The sequence below is a fragment of the Pelmatolapia mariae genome, linkage group LG1, assembly GCF_036321145.2.
Source record: "Pelmatolapia mariae isolate MD_Pm_ZW linkage group LG1, Pm_UMD_F_2, whole genome shotgun sequence".
NCBI classification, from domain to species: domain Eukaryota; kingdom Metazoa; phylum Chordata; class Actinopteri; order Cichliformes; family Cichlidae; genus Pelmatolapia; species Pelmatolapia mariae.
In genome coordinates, this window is record NC_086227.1 from 3633962 (window position 1) to 3657864 (window position 23903).

At 40.0% G+C, this 23903-nt stretch overlaps 1 protein-coding gene across 3 annotated transcripts in view; it reads left to right on the top strand.

Moving 5' to 3' along the window:
* The window catches only part of LOC134625010 (multiple epidermal growth factor-like domains protein 11), a 238769-nt gene that overhangs the window by 133033 nt on the left and 81833 nt on the right, over window positions 1-23903 (top strand). For all 3 annotated transcript variants that reach the window (XR_010093679.1, XM_063470306.1, XM_063470315.1), the window contains exons 7-9: window positions 5392-5638; window positions 10340-10460; window positions 11885-12021. Coding sequence is in view for 2 of the 3 variants with exons in the window: in XM_063470306.1 (XP_063326376.1) it covers window positions 5392-5638; window positions 10340-10460; window positions 11885-12021 (505 nt within the window). In the remaining variant the exon portion in view is untranslated. The remainder of the gene's footprint in view (window positions 1-5391; window positions 5639-10339; window positions 10461-11884; window positions 12022-23903) is intronic.

The following is a 23903-nucleotide window of genomic DNA, read 5'->3' on the forward strand; positions in this document are numbered from 1 at the left end:
CTTCCTTTAATAGGGCCCAGGTTATGTGTGTTTGTGTAATTACATTCTACCTGTAATTTTGTTAATTTGATCGTTAGAAATAGGTGTTTTAAGTAAGAAGTTTGTCCTATTTCTTTTTGCTAGAGACAGAATTCTTACTGTAGCCACATCAAGGTCAGTGGAATGCTCTTTTCCAACAGTGTCAGAGTAGCTGAAAATAATCCAAAAACCTAGTTTTTGTGCTTTATTATATATGAGATTACAGATTTTAAAGCTCTATATGAATAAAGCTGATTTGGCTTGGCTGCAGCGAGGTTTTTCTTTTGGGATGCAGAGCTCAAACACCAGCTGGGTTGGTAAACATCAACTTGCTGTATTGAATTTACTGGTGTCAGTAAACTCCATACAGCAAGGTTAGCTACAGATTTCAGTTATTCACCCCACCTCCTTCAGAGCCAATAGTATGCAGACTCACCATATCTACTTCTCTCAGGGTTCTCAGGTGCTCAGCTGCTCAAACTGCTCTCTGCCAATGAGGATTTACAATGAGTTTGGACCTAACTTTGTTTTGGAACCCATCATGAGGGCTGGTGAGACACACCCACTTATACAGCGGTGCAGACCAACAACAGCAGTGTCGCAGTCCAGTTCCAGAAAGATTCTAGTTTGTGTTTTAACGCAAAGGAACCAAACACTGAATGTTTTATTCTTGTATTGCTATATACATTTGCTGTTAATGAGCTGCTTTTGAAGCCATTTTATCGTTGACATGCGAGCAATCAATGAAAATCATTTGGTAACCATGGTAACGGAACTGTGGAGCGGGTGTAATGGGTTGTTCATGATAACGAGCAGTGACCTCCCGTCCCTGACTGACTCAAATAGAGAATAGAATAGAATAGAATAATCCTTTAATTGTCCCACAAGGGGAAATTTGGGTGTAACAGCAGCAAAAAAGACACATATACAGACAAACAGTACACAAGACACAGAACAGAAACATACACAATTTCTACATATTTACATCCAAACATATGGGATTAGGATGTGAGCATAACCTCTTCAGTCTTTTATAGTCATTTACATTCAACCTACAATTTGTTTGTTAATCTGCTTCTGTCTATTTATACCATGCAGTTGATTTGTTTCTTACAGTAACACCTATACATACATATATTTACTAATCTACAGTGAAGAAAATAATCATTTGACCCCTGCCGAATTTGTACATTTGCCCACAAAGACATGAACAGGTGTTTTTTTTTAATTAATGGCGATAGAGATGATATCAACCAAAACTGCAGAAGAAATAACAAATTACATAAAAAGTTGGACATTGATTTGCATGTCATTGAGTGAAATAAGTATTTGATCCCTAAGCAAAACTTGACTTAGTACTTGGTGGAGAAAACCTTGTTGACTAGCACAGCAGTTAAATGTTTCTTGTGCTTGCTCATGAGGTCTGCATACATCTCAAGAGGGGTTTTTGCTCCACACTCTCACAGTCCTGACATGTTGCCTAAACAGATGAGACATGATTAGATAATGATTATCGGCTATTCACCATCCTCCCGTGGCATCTCCCCCTGAACCCACTGCCACGTCCCTCCTCTGCAGCTGAGCTGCAAACTACACCCTGCGGCATACTCCCATCGTCTGACATAAGCGTTATTTATAGCGTGTCTGTCTGAGTACAGTTTTCGGTTGGACAGAGGGGGGAGAGGGGTCCTCTATCCGTCGTAGAAAAATAGCCACAAAGCATAATGTTTCTACCTCCATGCTTGACTGTGAGGATGTTCTTTGGGTCATACATTTTGTTTCCTTCAAACATAGCAGGTCGAGCTGATGTCAAAGAGCTCGATTTTGGTTATAGCCCTTTCTCCCAAGGCTTTTCTGCATCATTTAGATGTTCACTGGAAAACTCAAGCTTCAAGATTTAAATTTTTTATTATCAGTTCACAATATGTACTGGACATACAAGGGAATCCCTGGACTCTTTTTGTCTCAACAGAGTATTAAAAGGAATATCTTTTAAAAAAAATCAAGCCTATGTACAATAGTGCAAATATAGTAACATGATACAGTAACATGTGTACATGGACATATAATATATGTCCGTACATCAAGTCATTCTCTTATGCTTATCCATTTCAAGATCAGGGGGGAGCTGAAGCCTATTCCAGCTGCCATAAGGTGAGAGGCAGGGTACTGTACACCTTGGACAGTCAGACAGCTATTCATACCCATTCACACCAATGGGCAATGTAGACTCACCAACTAACCTAATCACACTAACTGCATGTTTTGGAGTACACAGAGAGAGCCCATATAAACATGGGGAGAATATGCAAACCCAAGGTCCTAGCCAGATGTTGGAATAAAATCCAAGACCATCTTGTTGTGATCCAGCAGTGCTAGCCACACCACTGTGCTGCCCTGTAATATGCATATAAATAATATACACAGTGTTGGGAAGGTTACTTTTAAAATGCATTCCACTACAAATTACAGATTACATGCCCCAAAATGTATTTTGTAACGTATTCCATTACATTACTCAATGACAGTAACGTATTCTGAATACTTTGGATTACTATTATCATGCTTTTTTACAACTACATGAATGTGATTTATTACTATTACTGAAGGCTACTCGCCATACCAATACCAACTAGATGTTTAAATCTTAATATAAATGAGTAACCGTAGGTGGACATTAGGTAAGGCTGCACTTTTTGCAGCGATCTCGTATAGAAAACTATTCCGCGCGTATATAAAACAGGTCCGCGGCTCCGAACCGTAGTAAAGGGACCTCTGGCTAATACGTCGGGTTCGTGTTGGGCTCGTAGCTGAAAACTAGCTTTACTTTGTTGTCTGGGTCAACTTTGCTAGCGAGAGACAGAGAGAGGCGTTGAAAGGCTGCTCCAACGGGACTTATTGTTTCAGAGGAAAACACGAACACAGTGTACAGTCGAGTCTTAATAGCTTACTTACAACTGGGCTCGTCAGGCACTCTTTTTGGCTGCAGTGGTTATTATTATATTTACATGCTTCCAGCTCCCGTTTCTGCTCGGTGACAGCTCGTACTTTTCCTTTTCTCCCTCCTCGCGCTCACAGACACATAACGGGTACGGCAGTCCATTCTCCCTGCAGCACGGACTACACTGCCCATCAGGCTACATTCTTTAGGGCTATGCCTGTAGCATTCTGCCTATTGCCTTCATATTAAATCATTTAAAAAAATATTTCTTCACGTCATTATGAGACGCGAGACTGAGACACAGGCATTTGAGCCTCTTAATGCATGTTTTGTTTGGGTTTCCACCGGCGTGGAATTACCAAAAATAGAGAGAGCATAGCCTAACATATGAAACAGGAAAAGACCGCCGTGTAATCCATTTATTTCAACAAAGTAACTGTATTCTGAATACCACCTTTTTAAACGGTAACTGTAACGGAATACAGTTACTCATATTTTGTATTTTAAATACGTAACGTACTCCCCAACACTGAATATACATAATATAAATAAATGAAGCTGCTTGTGAGCACAGCTTCTCCTGATCACTTGGTGAATAAAGCTGTTCAACAGTCTAGTGGAACAAGACTAGAGGTTGTGGTACTTGCTCCCCAAAGGCAGGAGACTGAAGAAGGACTGCGAGGGATGAGAGAGCTGCTGATGGCTCTATGGGTGAGGCAGACGGTAAAAATGTCCATATCAAAAGGAAAAGGGTCACCGATGATGTCAGTGGCTACAATCACTATGCGTTGCAGGGTCTTCTGGCAGGAGGTTGTGCAGGCTCCGTACCACACAGTGATAAGTCAGTGAGAACACTCTCAGTGGTGCCCCAGTAGAATGGTGGGAGGTGGGACTCATGCTCTTCTCAATTTACATAGGAAGTAGAGGTGAGTTTAAGCGTTTTTGGTCAGTGGTGTGGTGTCATTGAACTAGGAGGGGTCCTCAGAGATATGCAATCCCAGGAATTTGGTGCTTGAATTAACTGCCTTGATTTAAAGTGATTATTGTTTCTATAACGGTTGACCAGATGGCTCCCCTCATTCCTGTTGTTGGCTTCATCATTGTTTATGATAAAAACATCCCAGTCGCACTGTCTGCAAAGCTGACAATGTGGTTGGTGCTGTAGGTTGATACACAGTCATGAGCCAGTCGCGTGAAGAACAGTGGGCTGAGCACACACCCTTGTTGAGACCCAGTGCTCAGTGTGATGGTCTTGAAGGTGTTATTGTCTTGGTTTTGAGTCACAATCCAAATGATTGTGTTGAATGCTGAACTGAAACTGAAACACCATCTGCACATGAGAGTTCTTTGTATTCAGTTGGGTGAGGGCTGAATGGAGAGCAGCGGAGATGGCATTCTCTGTGGACTTGTTTGATATGTTGTCTGTTCCACCTGTCTTACGTGGTTAATCCTGCAGAGGGTCATTTTCACAGCGTCTGGGGTCAGACACATTACCTATTCACCTGTTAGGGAGTGGTCTTCTGTGCCAGTTTGTTGTATGGTGTTCCAAAGTGCCCAAAGAAGTCAATTAGGGACTCTTCATTTCTTAGTAAGTGAGCAAATTTTAAATTCAGCAGGGGACCAAATCATTATCTGTTGGTACGCTTACTCATGTGTTAATGTAGCAAGGGAATTTCGGTTGAGACACAGTGGTATGTCAAGGTGTTACATCATTACACTGTGTAACACTTTAGCCTTGCTTAGCCTCCACACGCGAGAAGACTAAGCAACTGGGCTCAACAAATTCCCCCACTTTTATACTGAAACAATAATGAAATTCAACAGATGTAAATGTAGCATAATTATATCGGTGATCTGAAAGGTTAAAAAATAATTTTTCTATATTTTATTTTATTTAGATTAGTGTTTTGAGTTAATGCTCAGGTGAAGTGAGAGTGAAATTTCTATGGTAGTTTCTCCAGCAGTTTTTTAAACATTGAAAATACATTGCTACCACACTGTGACTAAGAATAGAACACAGTCCTGGTAGTTTCCTGGAAAAGTACACAACATATTTATCTGTTCAAGACTTTCCTGTTGTTATAGCACACTAAGTGGCTGTTTTAGGCCAGTTTCCGCGTTTACAGTGGCAAAACTTTTTTATTATTTACTATTTTAGGCATATTCTGTACCACTGAGTTGGTCTGTTTTGTTTTTTTTAATATTGCTCAGTTTATAATAAAGCTCAGTTGCTCAGGTTGTGTTTCATGTAAGACTGACAAAGCTGTGACACCATGAGTGCAGTAGGTTCCTTGCTTCATGGCTGACCCCTCATTGCAATTGTGAATTTGCTGTTGGAAATTAAAACCATAAGTAAATAATTCGATGCGTGGCTTCACACTTTATAGTTTTAAATGATGTTTAATGATTCATCCAGTCCCTTTTCTTTACAGGCTGCGAGAGTGACTTTTGGGGTCCACACTGCAGTAACCGCTGTCAGTGCCGCAACGGTGCCAAATGTAACCCAATAACAGGAGCGTGTGTCTGCACTGATGGCTACCAGGGCTGGCGCTGTGAGGAGCCCTGCGACCCCAAATTCTATGGCAAAGACTGCCTGCTGGAGTGCCAGTGCCTTAATGGCGCTACCTGCCATCACCAGACTGGCGAGTGCCTCTGTGCACCTGGATACACTGGGGCCTTGTGAGTTGAGTAACATTCAGTAGGACTGCATTTCTTTCAATATGGCAAACGGCTTGTTGAAAATTAATAGATTATTCTAATGCATTTGACTGTTTTAAATGCATATGATTTTTTTAAACAGTTACAAATCTGAATATTAGCATACAAAGCAGTATAACATATCCACATTTTCTACACATTTCTATTTCAGTCGAGTGTAAAAGCAAGTAACAACAATGCTTTGGTGTTAGGACTGGGCGATATGGCCTAAAATTCATATCTCGATATTCTTTAGCTGGATGGCGATATACGATATATATCTCGATATTTTTTAAAGCCATAAAGTAAGAACAAAAAGAGAGTTCTTAGTCACGCTGTGTCCCAGATGTCACACAGGCACTTTTATTAACATACAGCGTAGATGTACATGAAAAAATTACTCAGAAATAAATTATCAGCATTTATTAAATAATAATGCTCCATAAATAAAATAAAACAATGTTGTTTTTGTGCATAACAAAAAGCTCACAATTGTGCAGTCAAAATGTAAAATAAAAAGACGCTGAGCATAATAACAAAGACAGATTTCACAGCTGCTCTGTTCCCAAGTTGAAATCCGCTTCGTAACCATGTCTCTTACAGGTGCCATTTGTGGTCCTTATACACACACAATATGGTAATGTTACGATGAAGCACAGTATGCATTACTCTGCGGGGCTCCAGACTACGGTAGCCGTAATGCTCCGACAATCCATCAAGCGGTGCAGCTTCGTAGCTTACCAAAGCATTTTTGACAGATTGCTGAGCGCTGTGTACCACATAAAATCGGTTCGCGGTCAGTAAGCACAACCACAACTCATACATAAGGCACACAGTCGATTTTTGAGAAAATGAAAGGATTTCAGTGTAAGGTTATAGTCGAAAAATACGGTATACGAGTTTTGTAAGATAGTTTGTTTCGGGGCAGGAGGCTGGAGACTTCGCGGTCTGGGATACAGCACACAGTTTCACACACTCTTCATTTTGCACTTTATGGCGCTGTTGTAAATGGTGAAAATACTAGTAGTGCTAGCTGCACGGCGTCAACACGTTAACGAGGTAACCGCTAACGCTAACCGCAATGCTAACGCGTTGACGCCGTGCAGCCCCACACATGGGGCGATCCGCGGTAACTCGTTAACGGAGATTTGCCACGTTAATACAGTTATGCCGTTAACGTCATTTTAACGAGAGTAACGCTGCAACACTAAAATAGTAATCTCCAAATGTTTTCTTTTTACCGACCAGCTCCTCTTTGATAGCTGCAGTCCTATTTGGTGTCCATACTTTCAAATTTGGGCAGAAAATTATGTAGCAGCATTACATAGTACAATCTACACTACCAGTCAAAAGTGAGGGCACACCTTCCCATTTAATGTTTTTTCTATATTTTCATGACTATTTACATTGTCGATTCTCACTGAAGGCATCAAGACTATGGATGAACACATATGGAATTATGTGGTAAACAAGAAAGTGTGAAATAACTCAAAAAATAACTCTTCAAAAAAGCTACCCTTTGCTTTGATTAATGCTTTGCACACTCTTGGCATTCTCTCAATGATCTTCAGTATGGTTCTCCAGCTGCACCATTGCACACAAAAAGGCACTTCATAGGGTCATTAATATGGCCCAAAAAATCATTGGACATCCTCTTCCCTCCCTGAAGGACCTGTACAGCACTCACTGTCTCAAAAGGGCGTGCAGCATCCTACTGGACTGTACACAGCCAGGACACCGGGTGTTGAAGCTCCTGCCATCTGGCAGGAGATTCAGGCTGCTGAGGTCGCGGACAAACAGACTCAAGGACAGATTTTACAACAGGGCAACAGCCCTAATCAATGCTACGAGCTGACCTGATTGGCTACTTCATTGGATTTTTTGGGGGAAAAATAATAATGTGCAATAAACATTCACTTACTGTTTTTGCTCATACCTTTCTTGCACTTTTTTAAAAAAAGCCACTTTAAAGTCCACTGTGTTGTGTTTTGTTGTGTTGACTTGTGCTGACATGGGACAGTTTCCAATTTCATTGTACTATTGTAGTAAGTAAGACTGTGCAATGACAAAAAAAGAGTTATCTTATCTTATGAGGCCGTCACCTGAAATGGATTTCCAACAGTCTTGAAGGAGTTCCCAGAGATGCTGAACTCTTGTTGGCTCTTTTGCCTTCACTCTGTGGTCCATCTCATCCCAAACCATCTCCATTGGGTTTAGGTCTGCTGACTGTGGAGGCCAGGCAGCACTCCATCACTCTCCTTCTTGGTCAAATAGCCCTCACACAGCCTGGAGGTGTGTTTGGGGTCATTGTCCTGTTGAAGAATAAATGGTGGTCCAACTAAACGCAAACTGGATGTGATGGCATGTCGCTGCAGGATGCTGTGGTAGCCATGCTGGTTCAGTGTGCCTCCAATTTTGAATAAATCCCCGACAGTGTCAGCAGCAAAGCACCCCCACACCATCACACCTCCTCCTCAGTGCTTCATGGTGGGAACCATGGGTGTAGAGATCATCTGGTCACCTTTTCGGCGTTGCACAAAGACACGATCGGTGGAACTAAAGATCTCAAATTTGGACTCATCAGACCCAAGCATAGATTTCCACTGGTCTAATGTCCATTCCTTGTGTTTCTTGGTCCAAACAAATCTCTTCTGCTTGTTGCTTTTCCTTAGGTCATTGAATAGAAAGTGATATTTTTAAGTGTTTTATTTTCACGCAGTCTCCTCTGAACAGTTGATGTAAAGATGTGTCTGCTACTGTGTGTGGCATTTATCTGGGCTCTAGTCTGAGGTGCTGTTAACTCAGCACCAGAAGTGACTCTTGGTCTTCCTTTCCTGGGGCGGTCCTCATGTGAGCCACTTTTATTGTAGCTCTTGATGGTTTTTGTGACTGTACTTGGAGACACATTCAAAGTTTTTGCAATTTTCCAGACTGACTGTCATTTCATAATATGAATTCTTACATTTGTCAAATAGAGCTGTCAGCTGTGTACCAACCTGATTTCTGCACAACACAACTGATGGTCCCAACCCCATTAGGAAGGCAAGAAACTCCACATATGAACCCTGACAAGCCACACCTGTGAAGTGAAAACCATTTCAGGGGACTACATCAAAGACAAACATTTGATGTAGCCCCCTTGGTCTTCTCATTGAGAGAAGACCAAGGGTTTGCAGCGCTGTCAACAAAGCAAAGGGTGGCTACTTTGAGGAATCTAAAATATGACACATATTTAGAGTTATTTATCAATTTTTGTCTTTGCTACATAGTTCCATAAATCTTGCTTCATATATTTGATGTCTTCAGTTTGTATCTGCAATGTAGAAAGTAGTAAAAATAAACAAAAACCATTAAATGGTTGGAAGGTGTGTCCAAACGTTTGACTGGTAGTGTTTGTAAAAGGCTACTCAGATGAACCCCTAGTGTAATATTTTATTTTGAAAAGTCATGATAGTGACAGCCAAAATACCACACTTGTGAAAAGGAGTTCACAAGTCAATAGGTGATGTCATAGTGGCAATTTCCATCTTTTGTAGGCATTTTTTGAGCTTTATCCTTTTTTCTGTTCTTTGTCAAGAAGATTCCACAAAGCTTCAATAAGGTTGAGTGCGGGCTCTGGGGAGGCCACTCATTGACTGCTAATGTTATGTTCTGTGTTTTTCTATCATCCTGAAAAATGAAGCCTCAGATGCTCTCCAGATGGTATTCCATGGTGGACCAAAATCTGAATGTTCTTCTCTATGTTAGTTACTCATTCAGTTTGCAGCCATAGACCCGATATGTGTCATCCTTAAATTAAGACCAGATGAGGCTTCGGCAAACAGTATATGGTTCATCCAGGTCAGCTGCATCTCATGTCCTGTGTTATTGGATTTTTTCCTATTTCTGGAGGACATGACTTTCAGTTATTGTTCATCTGCTGTAGACAAAATGTTTTTAGGCCTGCCATTTCTTCTTTTATCATTGACTTGTTCAGATTCCTCAATCTCTTAAGGACACATTACACACAATGCTGAGATAAGTTTTTGGCCAGCAGCCCTTTGAGAATCACCTTGTTGGTGATTGTTTATGCCTTCTCTCTTTTCTCTGTATTATTGTAGGGTCTTTACTTTACAGTTTAAAGCACCTTGAGGCAACTGTTCAAAATTGAATTGAATTGTCAGATTGTGTTATCTTTGTTATAGACCACTTTAAAATAAAAAAGAAAAGAAAATGAGAGCTTCCTCAAGCCTCGCATCGTACTGTAAATAAATTGTGATGTTCCATGTCATTAAATCGATCTGTATCATATGCTCTCATTTCCCCTTTCCAGCTTTTTTAGGATTCGCCATTAAGCTGTCAGGTATAATGATGATTTGGGAAGTCTATAAACATATCACAGCTTATTTCTGCCACTGAAAAGAAAGAATTAAGCAGACATTATTTTCTCAGATGTTTGCTAGTAAGTTTTGATATAAATATTTTCTTAAGAGGGACAACAGTTGAAATTATTTTGATTTCTAGTGCTCTTTTATATTCTCTTCTGATAAACTCTTTCATAAGTTACTGAAGTAACCTAAAGTGTAAATGTTCCTCTAGCTGTATTAACCTTCCACTTGTCTGTGTCAAACCTTTGAGCTTTGTCAGTGATTGAGAGCTTCACCACTTGACGCAAACACCTGTTCGTGCTCTCTGTCCCTCCAGCTGTGAGGAACCTTGTCCTCCAGGTAAACATGGCCCCCTGTGTGAGCATCACTGTCCCTGTCAGAACGGTGGAACATGTCACCATGTCACTGGGGAGTGTTCCTGTCCTGCTGGCTGGATGGTAAGGACTACATGACACATGCAAAAGCAGATATGCATCATACAACTAATCTGCCAAAAATAATATTTAAGGATTAGCAACAGTTAAGCCCCATGATACTGTATTATAAAATATACCTTCTTAAAAAACTTTTTTATGCCACATTTTAAGGGACAAAAATGTATCAATCATCATTTTATCAAAATGTGGCATTGGCTGCTGGGTCACACTCTTCATTTTGTAATAGTTTGGTCAAATGTTTTTTTTTATCTGAATTAACTGCCAGGAAAATGTTACAATAGCAGAAAATTCAGGTATTTTTGTGTCCTAGGCTCTGTTTTCCCATTTGGGCCTAAATTATTCTTAGGAACATAAATGTTCTACATTGATCCTATCTTAAGCTGAGATACTGTATCTGTGATAGTTTTCAATGTAAATTTGTTTCATTTATTTGCTGTATTGTAAGATTAACATTTAGCTTCACTAATTCTGCAGCAAGCCTCTCTTCTTGTAACTTGAACTTGAAAACAGAAGTGTTTCCATCTATTTGTGGTACAGTTGCCCACAGCTTTAGTCTGTTCCTGCCCCCACAGTAGTCTTTGAAAGCTTTACCAAGTGTTGCACTTTACTGTGCCACATTTTAAATTAGGAACTAGATTTTCTTATTGCAAGTTAGTTTGATTTAGTTAGTTTTAATTAACATTAAGCTACGATTTCCAGCAGCCTGTTTTCATCCCAGAGTAAATATTCACCTCATGCCAGAAGTCACAAAGACAGGAAGTGTCCTTTGGCGTCGGTATATTACAAGTATGTCAACCAGAGTCAGTATTTTGTCCTGCAATATCTGAAGCTCTGGGAGTGAGCATAGGCTGTAATATTTCTTCACCTGACAAGTCTGTCTATTTGTTTTTTGTCTCATTTACACTAATGTCTTCCTGCAACAGCTCACCTCCCATGAGATTTCTGTTAGTCACGTCGTAGTTTGCATCACATTGTCAGACACCAGGTACTTTTACTTTGAAGTGGGTAGTTACCACATGGGATTACATTGCAGGTAACAGTCTTGCTTACTATTTATTGGACTGATTCCAGAGATTTTTGTTCCTTGTTTTACTTTAGATGGAAAAAATGAGACAACAGAGCCGAGTTTTTCAAATAACAGAATCTACCTTTAAAGAATTGTGAAGTGTAAAGTTGCATATATTAAACTGTTTGTCTTAGTTTAAATTAATTTGAGTTAATTTTCCATAAATTCAAATTTAAATCGAGGCCATAAACATGAACCAAGGGTTTTTCTTAGACTACAGAAGTTTGAAACTGCTCACTGGATACTGTTGACATTACTGTCATTACCTAATTTGCCAATAATTAATATGTTTGATATGTCGGTTCCTTGCGAGACATGTTTGATGTGCATGTAAGCGTGATATATTCTTCTCCATCAGGGTCCAGTGTGTGCCCAGCCATGTCCATTTGGATCCTTTGGCATTAATTGCTCCCAGGAGTGCACGTGTCGTAACGGAGGGCTATGTGACCATATCAGCGGTCAGTGCCAGTGCACAGCTGGCTACATTGGAGAAAGGTACAGCCTAAAATTATGGTTATAAGATGAAAGTTTACTGTACTCCACGGGGAAATTGGGTGGTTGCACCTAAAAATTTTAATTGAAGACCAGCAGGGAGAGAAAAATATGAGCAACAATGATGAGCAACATGCAATAAACAGTAAATACAGTGGCCAAATACAAATACTACAGTATGGCAATACAAATTTTAACAGTTATCTTTGACTGAGTTTTTATTTAGGTTTCTTTGTGTGTGTATATTAGTCATACACAGTATAAACCATTATAAATGAAGCATCCAGAAACCCGCACCAAAAAGTGTTTTAATTTATTAATGTATGACCATCTTCCTGTCTTTAATTGTTAGAAGTATTTCTAGAACTGTTGCTAATGTTGGACTTGTTCTGTTGCTTGCTAGAGGTAAACAGTTTGCCTAAAAAAGTTTAAGGGGGATAGCATGAAAGTATTTAATATTTTCAATAAGCAATGAAATGCTTTTACTTTATCAAAGTGAGAGTTCAAAGAATTCTATTCAATTGCTTTACTGTAACTATTCAAGGATTTTTATTTGGAAAATTTGACTCGGACATGCTTAACAGAATAACTTTCTGTATCAAACTAAGGGCTTTTTTTTCTGAAATTTTAACAAATTGTAATGGCTAATGGGCTTCCATTAAAAACTGAGGGCGTTTTTTATTAACTTTAAAGCTTTCTAGCAGTAAACTAGCAGAGAAAATTCATAACTACAATGTTTTTCAAACAATGGCATGCTCCCATGTTCAACATAATGTGTTCTTACTACAGCAACTTGTGACATACAAAGCTCTCCATAGAACACACTATATATGACAAAGGATGTTCCAAATATACTCAAACATATGCTCCCACTGTATAGACACTGTATAGACAGTTATTAGAAGAACTACATGCATGCTATATGGTCTTGTATGCCTGTTGACAGGCTCTGGGAAAGGATATGTGAACACCTATCAGGTGAGAGCGATCAATTGTTGCTAGCTGTAGCTTGTCTTAGACTCAGAGCAGTTTGTCTTGTCCCATATTTGTGTGTCTTTTCTCAGTTGAATGGATGATTGGCTTTGACGCAGCGTGCAGGTGAGCCCCAAGACTTGGGTATGGCTGCGTCCTGGACTTGCTGCTGGCATGGGAGGGAAGTGGGGGGTGGGGTGCACTTCAAAGGGGGTTGATGTGTGTGCATGGGTGTCATTGGTGAATGGGTATGTGTGAGTGAGTGAGTCAGTGAGTTGGGTGTGTGTGCGCGCTACATGCTGGCCCAATGTGTCCATTTCAGGCTTTGTCTCTTCAATGCCTGCAATGGACACTCATGCAGAAGTTGCAGTAAGGTGCAGTAACAGGAGAGAGAGATTTCATTTCAAGCCAACAAAAAAAATTCAAAAACAAAAAATCACTAGCAACTTCTCGACTTTATATCTATTATCTCCCCCTGCTGGTACTGCATCGTCTGACTGGTGTGTCTATTACACGCTTTACTGTGATATCGGGTTGGTGTTTGTGTCTTAGTATGTGAGTGTGTGCATTGCTGGGCCTGAGGCTGGAGCTTGCTGAACCTTGGCCCCCAATTTATAGAGCTCATCTTGGAAAAACAAATGTATTTGGAATGAAATTCCATTCCATTCAGCTTTTCAAGGAGATTTTAGGACATTCTGATAATAATGAATTACCGTAGTTCAGCCTAGAAGTAATAAATGCATGAACTTGTTTTTCAGCATCACTCAAAGACAGGCATTTTATAATTTTAGAGATTGGCGGGCAATTTTGTTAATCATTGTTCAACCTATGTCTGCAGGAAAGCAGTTAGTTATTGGTGTACTTGTTGGGGACTTTTGAAAAGGAAACAAACTGGCAGTACAGCTGGGGTATTAAAGATAAGACTAATTCAGTTCTGTTTTATTTGTAAAGCACCAAATCACAACAACAGTTCCTTCAAGGCACTTTACATTGCAAGAGGAAGACCCTACAATAATACAGTGAAAACTGAGAAAACCCTAGCAATCATTTGACCCTGCTATGAGCAGGTACTTTGGCGACAGTGGAAGAGAAAACTCCTTTTTAACAGGAGGAACCCTTTGACAGAAACAGGCTCAGGGGGGTGGCTATCTGTTGGGGAAGGAAGAGAGGATAAAAGATGCGCCGTGGAAGAGAGCAAGAGATTAATACTAATTAATGAGGCCTTGGTAGCAGAGCCCCTGTGACGGATGAGGTTTGCCCTGAGTTCCTGAAAGCACTGGATGTTGTAGGGCTGTCTTGGTTGAAACGCCTCTACAGTGTTGCGTGGATATCAGGGTTGATATCTTTGGATTGGCAGAACAGGGCTGTGGTTCCCATCTTTAAGAAGGGGGACCGGAGGACTTCTGATGAGGCATGCAGTGACGTGGTCATGCCACATTGAACTCCTGCCATATTCTCCCTGTCTTTGACAGTTATAGCACAGCTAGTGTATCTTTTCACATCAAGGTTTGAGCAAGAAGTTTTCTCAAACATGCCAAACAAAAATCCAGCGAGTTCACCGTAAAAACACAAAACTTAGTAAATAAATGCTTCAGAGCTAGCCCGACACCAAACGAGGTAGCAGAGCTAATAAGGCAAACAGTTAAAGCCGAAAGAGAAACGTTGCAGTCTGTGGTGAGAAACATGATGACCGAATCTTTAGAGTAAGCTTTAACCATTGTATTACTTAAATGGACAAGACTGCACTCAAGATTAGTGAGCTAGCGGTTGCAATTTTATGCCAAATACAGCACAGTTTATGGCTTTACATTCTTGGAATACATTGCAAATAATGCAAATTTCAATATGGTGGTTTCTGGTTTATGTTGTTTTCTTCATACACTAGGTTTCGTAATTACTTTGTACTGTACAGAAGGGGAGCCGGCACAGGTTCACTAGACCTCGCTTCGTGACTGTCAAGAACGTTAGCTATTAAGGGGTTTGGGGGAGGGGGGTGGTGTGGATTCAACTACACAATAATCAACACATAAATGACACTACAGACATTCTAAAGGTACCCATAACCTTATAGATAGATAATGATAATGCTCGGTGTTTGTTTGTTTTTTACTTATAGGTGTTGAGTATGCTTGGTTATTTTTATGTATTTGCCTTTTACTCAATATAAAAATCTACGGCCAGTTTAACAGTTTTATCTATCAACTTTAACAGTATTATTATCTGTTAAAGGGCTGAATTCTCCCTTAAAATGTACTAGCATCCTCGATTTCCTGCACAGGCAGAAATTGGTTTTAGCTCTATTACAGAAGACTAATCTCAGACCAGTGGATATGAACAGAATGGAAAATAAATATTATAAGACCATTGTTGCTTCAGGCGATGGTTCTAAACAGAAAGGGGTTATGATACTGATGAAACGTAACTATAATGTACAAGTGGAGAAAATTAATTCCAGTTTATCGGTGGAGTTGGGCATATTGTTGCTTTAATCTACAAGTGGAAAAACTGGTATTTGTATCTATTTAAGGCCTTACCATCTATGAGGTAAACATCTTCCCACTGTTGTCTAAAGAACTGCCTAACTTGAGTGATTATGCACTATTCACTGGAGCTGATATGAATACCTTCTTGAATCAAAACATGGACAGGTCTCATCACACCATATCAACAGCTCAAGCTCAACACTCGGCTGTCCATCTGCATCTAAAGGTCAAAGGTCACTCTTTCGAGGAAGCCAATGTTCACATTTTGGACATAGAAGACAGATGGTTTGAAAGAGGGGTGAAAGAAGCCATTTATGTCCACTTGAACGACCATCTTTGAACAGAGGCGGTGGTTTACGACACCAACTGTCTGCCATCTATAATCCAGTTTTGAGATCCCTTCCCAGACGCCTTAATGCCCACTCACATCCTGTGCCATCTGACCTCAGGAAAACACATGATAGGGTGGGGCTAGGTTTCACAGTGGGTTCTACACCCGTTTTCACACCTTGGCTCGTGTGATTAGGTAGAGGATCATTAGGTGTGTCTCTCTTGGGGGGATACTCCCACAGGGTTTAAATCTGGGACTCTCCACCATTTGACCCTAGAACTGAAGAAGCTTCTTGGATGAGAGGTGAAACGTCTTCAAGCAACTTAAAGAAGTCCAGACGCTTTTCTTTCCAAGCTCCTTAGACTACGATGACCTGGATGACTGAGAACCTTCACAGACAACAGCTCAGACTGTATCATCTGAGGGCCTAGGTGTCTGTACCAAAAATTTGAACTGAAGTGATATTTGGAGAGTGTTGAAGCCAGCCACTAAAGAATTTACTTTTTATTCTGCACCCCACAAAATGTCTTTAAGTATAGACTATAATCTTACTTCTGCTAAACTGGTTCAGTGTGTTCAATCAGCTAATATCCTCCCAAGAAGTCTATTGGATGATAATCCAATTATTAGTCTGTTTAACTTTTCCCCCACCCAATGTAAACCGAACAGATGGAGATTTAATGTTACACTTCATTAACGGTTTCTTGAGAAACAGTTTCATTTGGTTTTGCTCTTATTGTCACGGGACTGAATGGGCTCAAGTGCAGACCAAGGTTTCTTTTCAAAATGAAAGTCAACAGTTTATTTACAGAAACACCAAGTGCAATATACACAACGTGCAGCGGTCCGGGGTTCCAGGGATCCGTGGGAAGGAAGGAAAAAGGTCCGCACACACACACGTACCACTCCTCTTCTGTTTCTCCACGCTCCGCTTCAGTCAATCACGCTCTCGCTCCACACACACCTCGCCACTAATCCACTCTCAGATAATCAGGAAATGGGAACGGGTCCAGTTTACTGTACAGTAAACTGTATTTCCCTGGACCCAGGGAAAGAGTGACGAGAAGCACTGAACCGCCATCTTAAATAGTGGCCAGGTAATCAGACAGATCAGCGGCAGGTGAGTAATTAGGCCAGGTGCATGGGCCAAGGGCGGGAGCCCAGAGCTCTGACGGAGGAGAGAGACAGAAAGAGAGAGCACAATAATAACAAAAACATCTGGCCTGACATTGAGCCAGCCAGGGAAGCACAGAGACCATGGCACTTATTATAAAAAATGTAAAGAATGCGAGATAGAATAATGATAATAATAATAATAATAATAATAATAATAATAATAATAATAATAATAATAATAAGAGAAATAATAGAAACATCCCTGTTGTTTTTGGAATAAATTAAAAACAAATATTTACCTCACATTCAGAGATGATACCTGTAAAACTTTCTTTGCTCAGCTATATTTGTGTGAATACTCGCCATCTGAGGAGGACACAGAAGATTTCTTAAAGAATAATCACCTTCCAGTTCATTCTCCAGAAAACATAAAAACCTGAGATTCTCTGAGAACTGTATTATGCCCTCAAACTTACCAACAAAGTTCGTTTATCAGGTATTGATGGAAAACCTCCTGAGTTATATTTGACACTTTTAGAAATGCTGGGCCCACTCTGGAGGAGTGTGGTAATTACCGACCCATTTACTTAATAAATGCAGTTGTTAAACTATATGCCAAAATATTAGCTGCACGCCTTGAGAAAGTGCTGGGCAAACTGAATCACAGTGATCAAACAGGCTTTATAAAAGGAAGCTTGTCTTCTGACAACATAATGTTATCGGTGAGTCCAGAAGGTCCCAGTCTCAGACTGGACTTTTCTTCTTTGATGCTCAAAATGTGTTTGATCGATTGGAGTAGAAATATTTATGGAAAGGTCCCAAATTTATTAAGATGGTAAAAATTTATATGCTAATCTTTCAGCTAGTTAAACATATTTTTTAAAGTAACGCAACAGTTACTTTTCAAGTAATTAATTACTTTTAGAATAGTGTAACTCAGTTACTAACTCAGTTACTTTTTTGAAGAAGTAACTAGTAACTATAATTAATTACTTTTTCAAAGTAACTTGCCCAACACTGCTCAGGGGTATCATTGGGCTCATCATTTCATCATCATTTAAGATTTAAGATCTTAAGAGTACAATAATCTCAGTTTTATCTGAATTTAGAAGCAGAAAATGTGAGGTCATTCAAGTCTTTATATCTTTAAAACATTCCTTGTATGTCTTAAAGACATAAAGCTTACCTAAATGGTTTGTGTTACTGGCTTCATGGACAAATAAAGTTGGGTGTCATCTGCATAGCTGTAAAAATGTATGCTATGTTTTCTAATGATCCTGCCTAAAGGAAGCAAGTTTAATGTAAACAGAATTGGTCCCAGCACGAAACTATGCTGAACTCTATAATTAACCTTAGTGTTTAAACAGGACTCTCTATTTACAGGAACAAATTGGTGTCTAATAGATAGATATGGTTCAGCCCACTGCATTGCAGTACCTTTAATACCCATAGCATGTTCTAATCATTGTATTAAAATATTATGCTGCACTGAGGTCTAGCAGGACAAGCACAGAAATGACTTTTGAATCAACTGAGTCTAATAATAGATTAAATTCTGTGTTAAGGCTGTCATTTTTAGTATCTAGATGGATGTTGAAATCACCCAGATGAGTAAGGCCCATATGGACAATAGATAACAGCAAATAAAACTGTTTTTGAGTTGTCCAGCTAGGGTGGACAAGCTACGTGTCAGGCTTTCAAATGAACTAAAACTGTGTCTGCGTCTTTGGTTGGGTTATAAGCTGCAGGGGAAGATTGCTGTCATTAACATAATCATCCTGCTGTAACCAGGTTTCTGTAAGGCAGAGGAAATCAATTTATTGATTAATTATTAACTCATGTACTAACAGGGAGAGAGAGAATGTTTAATAAACCACATTTCACTGCTTTACTCTTTGGTGTAGTTGTGGATAATTATTGTTCTTTCTTTGTGATTTTTTATTTTTTAAATGTTTTTTGCTTACTTTTGGTCTGTTTTTGGTGGTCTAGGAGCAGACACAGTCTCATAGACAGCCAGCAATTTAAGGAGAACATGCAGCTAAAGTTGATTTGGTAATGTTATACATCAATTTACTTTAGTGACCTCTGATTGAAGTAACTGGGTGTCATTAATTATAATTCATTACAATAATAATAATTCCATGCTGTTCCACTTATCCTTGGCAGGGTCGTAGGGTGGCTGGAGCCTATCCCAGCTACCATAGGGCGAGAGGCAGGGTACACCCTGTCGCAGGGTTAACATGTAGAAAGAGACAACCATTCACATTCACACCTATGGACAATTTAGAATCATTACTTAACCTAACCCCACTAACTGCATATCCTTGGACTGTGGGAGAAAGCCAGAGCATCTGGAGAGAAGCCACACAAACACGTGTAGAACATGCAAACTCCACACGGAAAGGCCCTGGCAAGGTGGTGGAGTCAAACTAGGACTTTCTTGATGTGATGCAATAGTGCTAATCACCGTACCACCACTCAGCAACACACCCAAGTGGTGAAAAAAAAGTATCTACAGCAGATGAATGGAATCTGAAAGTCGTGTCATTAAGAAATTGAAATTGATCTACCATCTGTAATAAATGCAGCAAGGACCTGACAGAAGCCTTTTGACCGATACATCTGGCCTTTCAGTTTATCTCCTGTTTGTTGAAGCCTCATCAGAAATTAGGCTTCAAAATGGAACAGTGGCTGGCAAGAATCCATTCTTAAGGAAGAAAACAGAGAGAAAGGGCTGAGGTATGCCAAATTACACAAGGACTGGACTGAAAATCAGTGGCAACAAATCTTATTGATGATGAATCAATGATGAATCTAAAGCTGAAATTCTTGGTGCAGACCATCTTCAGTATGTGCAGAAAGTCAGAAAACGCTACAAGAAAGGTCTCTACAGTCATCTGTAAAACGTAGTGGAGGCTCTGGCATAGCTTGTGGTTACACTTTAGCCAATTGTGTCAATGACAATGGTTCTATAAAAACTGCCAATGTCATAAAAGCAAATCTACATAGAAAAACACACAAAATAATCCAGCCAGTCTTCGACTGATCTCCCCACATCCCGGACTTTAATATTAATAGAACAGTGTTGGATCAGAACGGAAAAAAAGGAAAACACACTCAACATCTTAAGAAGAGCTTGGGAAAATTTGTCAAGAAACCTGTAGATCCAAAGACTGCTTTTCACTTGCTGGGCCCACTTCCTCATTTTGGGTTTGACAGCATTTTAATTCAATTCAATTCAATTGTGTTTATACAGTGCCAAATCACAACAACAGTTGCCTCAAGATGCTTTATATTGTAAGGTAGACCGTACAATAATACATACAGAGAAAAAAGCCAACCATCTTATGGCCCCATATAGGTAAAGGTGAATGCTTAGACATGAATTGAACTGGGGAAAGCCTCAAAAGGGACTGGTGGTGGCTCCCTGGCCTGGCAGATCCACATGTACTAAATAGAAGTGAAGAAGTTAAAGAATTGAAAAGTGGAGGAAGGATGTGGCACGTAAACAAGAATGAACAGCTTAGTGAACACATATAGATGAGAACCGGAAGGAGCGTGTTTGGAGGCGTGGTCCTGCTCCTGAAATTCAGATATTTATCTCCAAAAAGACATTACAAGAAAGCTTTCCTGGCTGTGTCATAGTTTTTTCATACGAAGTATTGATTTTCAAGCTTTATAGAATTATAAAAACTGTGCCTTATATACTCTAGTTCTATGTACACTACCAGTCAAAAGTTTGGACACACCTTCTCATTAAATGTTTTTTATTTATTTTCATGATTATTTACATTGTGGATTCTCAGTGAAGGCATCAAAACTATGAATGAACACATGGAATTATGAAGTAAACAAAAAAGTGAAATAACTCAAAACATGTTTTAGATTCTTCAAAATAGCCGCCCTTTGCTTTGATTACTTTGATTTTGCAGACTGACTGTCATTTCATAATATGAATTCTAACAGTTGTTAAATAGAGCTGTCAGCTGTGTACCAAACTGACTTCTGCGCAGCACAACTGATGGTCCCAGAAGAAAAAGAAGGCGGCAAGATATTCCACAAATGAACTGTGACAAGCCACACCTGTGAAGTGAAAACCATTTCTGGTGACTACATCATGAAGCTCACTGGGAGAAGGCCGAGGGTTTGCAGCGCTGTCAGCAAAGCAAAGGGTGGCTAGAGTTATTTATCTTTTTTTTTTCTTTGCTACATAATTCCATAAATCTTTTTTTTCATATATTTGGCATCCCCAGTTTGTATCTACAATGTAGAAAGCAGTAAAATAAAGAAAAACCATTAAATGAGAAAGTGTGTCAAAACGTTTGACTGGTAGTGTATGTTTGCAATTTTCAATAAATTACTGCACCTACTTCCCATTTTCCAGGAAAAATATAAAGAATTAGGGGGTGGCTAAAGACTTTTGAACTGTACTCTCTGATTTTTGAATTTTACATGTGTACATTTTAAAAGAGGTGTTTTATTCTTTGACTTCTGTGCTAAGGGCAGTTTGCATATCCATAATAAACACCACATTCAAACATTAGTGTACATGTCACCAGGGAACCTTAGGCTGCAAATCAATGATTGATTTTGTAAATTTATCATCAGATCTGCAGCCACATGTTCTGGTGAAGAGAGAAGCAGAGCTATCAACTGATCATCACTTAGTAATGAGTTTGATTAGGTGGCAGGAGAGGATGCTGGACTGTCCTTCAACAGAGGAAGGTTGAGAACATTGAATCTAAATGGACTATATTATGCACCTCAATTGCTGGAGTGGCTGTGTGAAGATGTGTCTGCAAGGTGGTCAGTGGTCATGACAAAAAAACCTGAACCAGATGGTGGAAACCATCAGGTTGGATATGCCAGGGAGCTAAAGAGGAGAATAAGCCTGTTAGTTGGACCGCAATGCTATTTTTTCCTGATTGGGGATATTAGAGGATAATTGGGAATTTGTCCAATCAGTCTACATGTGTTTTTTAAAGTTTGATCAAATACCAAAGAGGTGTTAGGTCCGTTTTTGTGGCCTAGCCGTTTCCTGTACAACCATTACGAAAGCTTGGTCTAAATTGCTGGTAATAAGTAAGACTAGTTCTTGGTGGGTGTTGGATTCTGCCGGGGCTGGCCTTTGTTACCGATTCTGTCCATAGCAATGCGCTGGAATGCATAGCAAGTGAAGGAGTTTAAATATATTGGTGTCTTCTTCATGAGTGAAGGAGTGGGGACCTGAAGGAATGGTGGAGTGTTAGCAGTGGGACAAATGCTATACCGGTGAAGAGAGAGCTGAATAACGGGTGGTGACTGAATGGCTAGACTTACAGTGTTGGGAAGGTTACTTTTAAAATGTATTCCACTACAGATTACAGATTACATGCCCCAAAATGTATTTTGTAACGTATTCCGTTACATTACTCAATGAGAGTAACGTATTCTGAATACTTTGGATTATTTAATATATTATCATGCTTTTTACAACTACATGAATGTGACTTATTACTATTACTGAAGGTCCGCGGCTCCAAACCATAGTAAAGGGACCTCTGGCTAATATGTCGGGTTCCGTGTCGGGCTCTTAGCCGAAAAATAGCTTTACTTTGTTGTCTGGGTCAAGTTTGCTAGCGAGAGACAGAGAGAGGCGTTGAAAGGCTGCTCCAACGGAATTTATTGTTTCGGAAGAAAACGAGTCTTAATAGCTTACTTACAACTGGGCTCGTCAGGCACTCTTCTTGGCTGCAGTGGTTATTATTATATTTACATGCTTCCAGCTCCCGTTTCTGCTCGATGACAACTCGTACTTTTCCACTCTCCTTTTTCTCCCTCCTCGCGCTCACAGACACATAACGGGTATGGCAGTCCATTCTCCCTGCAGCACGGACTACACTGCCCATGAGGCTACGTTCTTTAGGGCTATGTCTGTAGCATTCTGCCTATTAGCTTAGCACAACAACAACAACAAAAAAGCGCTCTCTCACCCAGGAAACACACAGTCGCAGAGAGAGCGCGCGTCACCCTGTAACCATGGCAACCGTAACGCTGCCGCCTGGAACAACAGAACATAGCTGTCAAACAAAACCCAAACAGTCCTGACCCGCGACAATATGAAACAGGAAAAGACCGCCGTGTAATCCATTTATTTCAACAAAGTAACTGTATTCTAAATACCACCTTTTTAAACGGTAACTGTAACAGAATACAGTTACTCATATTTTGTATTTTAAATACGTAACGGCGGTACATGTATTCCGTTACTCCCCAACACTGTAGACTTAGCCATAGAGATAGAATGGGGAGCTTGGTATTTGGGAAGGGCTTGTTGAGCTACTACTCCTCCACATCAAAAGGAGCCAGCTGAGGTGGTTCAGGCATGGGAGAAACTGGGAGAAAGCCCCAGGCCAGACCCAGGATATGCTGGAGAAATTACATCTGGAAAATGGAGGAGGTGGCCAGCAAAGGAACGTTTAGAAGTCTCTGCTTAGACTGCTGCCCACGTGATCTGGACCTGGATAAACAACAGAAGATGGATGTTTGAATGTATGTATGGAGGATAACATTTTCCCAGAGGGAGATGGTATGGATTACCTCCCTGTGGGGTGGTATTCATAGGAATTTGACAATTTTGGAATGGAGCACGAATGGGAACTTACTTAGTTGCATTCTGTAATTAACAGCCAGTAATTTACCAACAGCAAACTCTACTTAGCATTTTCTTTTGCTGCTTTTGATAGTTGCAAAAAAAATGAACAAGAATTTTGGAACATTTTACCTTCAAAACGGCATTAATGAAATGAACAGCCCTCTTCAGGTTCTCAGACTTGGTTCTCTGACTTTAGCTAATACTGTATTTTCTGTATGGAATATATCGTTCCCTCAGTTATTGTTAGGTCAGCCCCAGAAGATGTTCCATCCACCATGATTTACAGTTGAGATGGTGTTTTTGCAGTGTGTGTAAAACTATAGTGCACCCAATGATTAATAGATTGTAG